The 6,260-nt window shown below is 40.3% G+C and overlaps 1 protein-coding gene across 1 annotated transcript; it reads left to right on the forward strand.

Annotated features, from left to right (window-relative positions):
* Positions 1 to 3,703: 3,703 nt before the first annotated feature.
* Positions 3,704 to 5,557, forward strand: LOC102801667 (muscarinic acetylcholine receptor M2-like). The gene has a single exon (XM_006815439.1). The coding sequence runs from the start codon at positions 3,704 to 3,706 to the stop codon at positions 5,555 to 5,557; it is 1,854 nt and encodes a 617-aa protein (XP_006815502.1).
* Positions 5,558 to 6,260: the final 703 nt, after the last annotated feature.

Below are 6,260 nucleotides of genomic sequence, written 5' to 3' on the forward strand. Positions count from 1 at the left end.
GTCGCTGTTCAATTTTTGTTTGATATTTAATGTGTAGATACTTGCGTTTGATTGACTCTATTCTGGTTACGACGTCTGTTATTAATGTTGTATCAACATTGGATGTGACGACTTCGAACATGTTAAGACGTCACAATGACATCCTTTCGATAATTGGATGTTGTCAATTTGACGAGGAAATTTGACGTTGTATTGATATTGTCTATATGACGTAGGGGTACCTGCTTGGAGGTTGTGAATGAGTAAACAGTCTACCTGTGTATCCATACGCCGATTGAACTGTCAGCAGAACTCGTTACACATGAATCATAATGCGAGATCGAAAGATCGACGTATGATAAGATGCACATCGTATCCTTCCTTGAAATACCAGTGCACTGTTGGTCAGTGTTTCCCAGTTTCATCGATAATGTTGAATCCACGACGATGATTGATTGGCCTATCTCTCAAACACTTTTATATCAAGAGTCAGTTATGGATACATTTTGTTATTTTTAGAAATTTATTTCCACGTTTAAACTGGGTGTAAGGTTACCATGATCTAAAATCGGCCTGATGTAGAACGTACCCATAATTCAAAGTGCACGCGCATTTGCAAGGTCGAGCATGACATCAAAAGAATACTATAGTGTTCGATATGGGGTCCTGTGACGTACTTCAACGCCGTGTCAAATACATTGTTCGGTTACATGAATGACGACCGTATGCTTCACTATGGCGCTTCAAAGACTGATGGTGGTCGAGGTGGCGGATACGGATTCCATCGCGACGCATACGATGCGTATAAAATACACCAAATTTGAACACGTGCTGCATTCGATCACCGTCTTTTAACACTAAAATATATACAGGTATACCGCCTCTTCAATAAAGCGGTACAAGAACATAACTCAATTTGTGCATCGAGATTGTGTCTGAGTCTGTGTAATTGCATTTCACCCCAAGCTTAACTCAACCTCAACCTCAACCTCAACCAAGCGGTCTTATGATTATAACGGACATCGACCTCTTTTTAGCTTAGTCTAAACCAGGGTCTAAACATTGAGATAGAAATCGTCGACGACGTTCAATTAGCATATCAATGCAAATAAGACTGTTAGTACCATTGAAAAGTGAATAATATTAGTCATGAGTGATAATCACGCTGATTCATATGCAAATAAGACATATGACGACACGCCCTGTGTGGTATGGTTCATCCTGCGATATCACGCGTTATTGATAAATTATGTGCATTATATCATAGACCCTCAAGGATCTATGATTTTATTAAGTCATATCCTAATTTTCAAAGAAAAGTCTCGCCATGCAATCATACTGAAAGCTAGTAACTCTCATTTAATACTAAGATGTAAGAGCAACACAACAGGTGTCCTCGCCCTCTAGGAATTGCCTATAAACATACCGACCTTGTGTCTTGAGTACGATGAATGAGTATTTGGATAACATATAATAAAACACTTCGCTTCTGTTTATTGGCGATGTCAAATAGTAAATTCGGATTCGTGCCATTTACAACATTCTAAGCTAAAAACAGTAGTCATTTGTTGCCGTCCTCCTGGTAATTAAACAATTCTGGTTTGCATTTGTGATAATATTCGTATAATATTAGTCGTCTCGCCAATGTTTGTTAATTTACTCATGAATTATGAAGTTATCAATTAACCCAATTACACGAAACCAAAGAAATACAGTTTGTTGATACAAAGTCTGCAACTACTGTTTGTGTATGCTTCTTTTGAATGGAAAAATTCCCAACGAAACAAACACATGCTTTTAGATACGGTCAACAAAACAATGAATTTCACATTACTCAGTATACATTTTATGCAAAAGAAAAAAAACGGGAATCGCGATTTTTTATATTACAAAATTGAATGCCAACATAAAACTAAATAAAAAATATGTGGCCAGGGAGGAAAACAAACTTGGATTATACGGGCTTCGTATATTTAGAGAAATTATGCTAAAACTGCAGTTCCTTTAACCAAAACGCACAAAGAGCTACCACACACTACACACGGTGTACTAGAATATATATATAAAAGTTTCTTTCGTTTTATTGCCAGGTTATCTTAAAGACGGAATATAATTTTAAACTACGTCCTCGCGGATATAATTACAGCGTTCACGTCAATTGCTCAATGTACTTTTCACCCAACGGGCAACACGTACCGGCATTCATTATATTCGAGCCGTATTTCAAGGCAGCTCTTCGTGATTGTAGTGCGCTTCGTCGAGCCTGGAGAAAGACAGCAAAGTTCCACACCCGTCATCGCCTTTAGCATAATTGTACATCGTCGCATTCGATTCAATTCACATAATATGCTATATCCGAATTTTTACTGATCGATCGAAAAGCCTGGCGTTTTGAAAAGGCATTGTACTGATCTAGACTCAGTATAGATAGTATGTTTGATTGAATCTACTGCTAGTATTGTGAGGGTGGCGCAGATATTTGCATACACATGATCATGACGTAACTGAGCGGCAGGATTTGCCTTTGATTGATTATCACTATGCTGTGGAATGTACAAGACATCAGAAATCCGCTGATGTCTGACGGGTCTTTAAACCCTGTAAATTACCTTATCTCGTATCTCGATGCTAATAAGGTTATTGCATTGATGGGTTCCCAAGCATCTTGTGTGTCGTAATAAAGCAAATCCGACCAATCTATAAATATCAGTTTTTCAATGAAAGAGATATCAGAAGATGGACCCCGTTTTTTTGTTTGATGTTATTTTAGCAGCATAATCAATTGATACCGGGTAATCTAGATTCATTCTCCCGAGATGGAACCTCGCTATCTTTGTTTTGATCTCTGTTTATTGTCGACATAATGGGATCGTTGGTTATTCAATGCAAAGCATTCACTTGAGACGACGTCCCCAGGGAAGTGTTGTTTTGTACATTTAAATCTACAAAGACGATTCTAAATTAAATCAGTGCGTACCTTCTACCCCAAATAAATCTAGCACACGGCACGGGGGATTAGACCAAAGGAACACATCGAACGAATTGCCTGTTCCACCCGCTTTATTGTGAGTCTCTGTTGCGGTGAGGATGGAATACAATAAAACACATTACACGGAAACTTGTTCTTAATTCAATCAACCAGATACAAGCAATTAATAAATATAAAGCTTTGTTGACGATCAAAAGTGCATGGCAAACTGTCGGTGCTCATGGGAGTTTCTCCCTACTCTTACCTTTTACACCCAACTTAGGGGGCACGCATTGCTTGAGACACTCGTAAAATAAAGTAGTGGATGTCGCCCGCGCTAGTCACTTTATCGTCACCATCTAAAGTGGATTTCGGCGAGGTATTTTTAAATGGGTGTTCTCTTTGCGATATTTGGCAATATTTTTTTACTGCGTGTTAAAAGAAGTATTTGTTAATGATTTGATGAAAATGTCACTATGCGGAGAGGCTGCAGATAAGAGGAGATGGGTAAACAGAATTATATGCTGACTCCGTCCCTTGGGAGTGTATTTGGAGTGTCAAGTAAATAGGAAGTACGATGTATACAGGTATCGATAGGCTGTGGATGGAGCTAGTTTCAGTGGAGCGCCGGTGAATGGCACATAAGTAACGGAGTTCGTAGTTTACAATTCGCCTCGCAATTCTCGCCCGTTGTCAACCGTGGTTTCGCAATCGATGACGAACGGCAACTTTACGTCGGTCAATCAATCGGACACGATGTACGCAGCAATCACGGCAGCTGCTGAGCCGACCTCGACAATCGGTAATATGTTTCTTGCTAGCCTTTTAAACAGACTTAGCGAATCATCACCAATCGTTCCTACCGCAACCCCCACTACCGCCGACACCGCGGCCGCCAACATATTCGATATTTTCAACGTGACCAAAGGGCCATCGATAGTACCGAGAGATTCCATGGTTCATCAGTACTGGATCGACTCAAGCGTACACCGATATGCCAATGCTGCTATATACTTTAATTTATCGTTCGTCGAGAACAACAATACTGTATACGACAACTACTCATCTGAAGATGTGACGGACGATCTTTCATTTCCGTACCTATTCTCCGTTTCTGTTAGTATCTTGATTTATTTATCATCGGTGTTGGCAAGCTTTCTCACCTTCTTCGGCAATTTATTGGTGCTTATCTCAGTGAAAACCAACCGCAACTTGCAAACAATAACAAACATTTTTCTTGTGAGTTTGGCGATCTCCGACATGGTAGTCGGTATGTTCTCCATACCGCTCTACACTATCTTTATAACGTTCGGTTATTGGCCATTTGCCTCGTGGGTCTGTGATCTGTGGCTGACAGTAGACTATGCGTTATGCACAACTTCTATGTGGAACATCGTCATTATCAGTATAGATCGTTTTCTTTCCGTGACACGCCCGATGAGCTATCGATGTAACCGCACAGCACGTCGAGCGTTGCTAATGATATTACCAGTATGGATCCTGCCTTTAATAGCCTGGGGTCTGGCTATTATTGGATATCCGTTTTTTATTGGCGAGAGAACGCTTCCATCTACCGATTGCCAACTGCCGTTTATTATGAACCCGTTATTGAATTCCACCATCGCTATTACTGTGTATTCCGTGCCGACTGTCGTCATGGTGATCGTCTACGCCCGAATCTACAAGGAAACGTCTCGATTTAATGTCCGTAAAGTAAAGTCGCGCGATATTTTGAGTACGAACACCACGACCACGCCACTAAATTCGTGCGCCAGTACACCACGTAATGCCAATCAGGATTTAAGGACATTTCCTTCGCGATTCAGATTCAAAGAAATGAGTAAAGAAGGTAGGCGTTTATTGAAAGAAACGAGAGAATCACAACAGACCAGTTTTAACCAGCGGTCTAATATACCAGAGATTAGCGTGATGAGCGAAAACGTTGACGACGAAGGCGAAGACGCGCCGATACGCGGTACGTTAAAAGACTTTAAACGAAGACGCGCCGCTAAACAGAGCGTTTCTGATTCAATCAACTTGGGAAAGAAAAAAAGGAACAGCAGTGGCGTTACGATGTCGTCAAATCTAACGGTCCCACACAAAATGCACAGACAGCGGTCCTTCATTTGTTCCTCGACTGGACAGCAAGGCCGTTCCCCTGGCGGCAGCTTTCGCGGGTGTAAAACTCGTTCGCAGTCAATGGGTTCGTTGTCGCGCTTACAACTAGCAATGGTACAGAGAGGATGCAAACTGCCAACTACGGGAGTTGCTAATATTCCAAACAGAATGTCCACTATTAACAGGGACCGCAAAGCGTTGAAAACACTAGGCGTAATTATAGGTTCGTTTTTATTGTTCTGGACTCCGTACCATGTACTTGTAGTCTGGTTGGGTATCTGCACCAAGTGCGTAGACTCAGGTGTATACGCATTCAGCTACTACCTCTGCTACCTGAACAGCACGTTTAACCCCTGGATCTATGCTTTCTGTAATAAAACCTTTAAAGAAACCTACATTCGCATCGTGCTGTGCAGGAAAAGGCGTCACCAGGATCCGTATGACAGACACTCTAGCTTCAGGATGGCGGAAGAAGACAATTCACATTTTTAATTCGAACGTGGCTATGGCACAGACAGTAATCAGTCACATCATAACCTTGGGCGATTTAAAAATTGGATCAATAAGCAATACTGTACGCACGATTCTTATATAAAGTTATTATGGACCATCTAAAATAGAATACTGCTATCACATAATGTCTTCTCTCTTATTTTCGTTCCACGTTTTTTTAATGAAAAACGAAATAAAAGCGATATTTTGATCTTAATGAAAATTAACCTGATTTCGAATATCTATAAAATCAGATTGAATGGGGGATTATAAATGATGAGAAACGATCCACAAAACTGTTGATAAAAACCCAATTAATATAAGAATTGTTATTTGTAGCGTCGGCGTCTTCACTGTGGGAAAGCTACACGAGGCATTAATATCGAGAACAGATTGCATTTTAAATTACATTTGATCGGAGCCAATGAATATATTCATACTGTTTACAAGAACGCTTGCGCAGAGGTAAATGAATGAATTGCTATCGTCTCATTTGGAAATCTCCCAAACGTTACGTTACGTTAACAATTGGACACCGTGTAAGCAATATGGATGGGAACGTGTAATTTTTTAATATCGCTCTTGAATCTATACGTTGATTAAAGCATTAGATTCTGATTTATCATGTTCTAAAAACGTTGTTCTAGCGCTACACAACTCGGCAATCATTATACGAAACACTGATATTTTCTAATACGCATGC

This window comes from Saccoglossus kowalevskii, chromosome 2 (genome assembly GCF_978046115.1).
Source record: "Saccoglossus kowalevskii chromosome 2, keSacKowa6.1, whole genome shotgun sequence".
NCBI lineage: Eukaryota > Metazoa > Hemichordata > Enteropneusta > Harrimaniidae > Saccoglossus > Saccoglossus kowalevskii.

Excerpts from the sequence above, each read along its gene's own strand:
- LOC102801667 (XM_006815439.1), top strand. The coding sequence starts at position 3,704 with ATGTACGCAGCAATCACGGCAGCTGCTGAGCCGACCTCGACAATCGGT.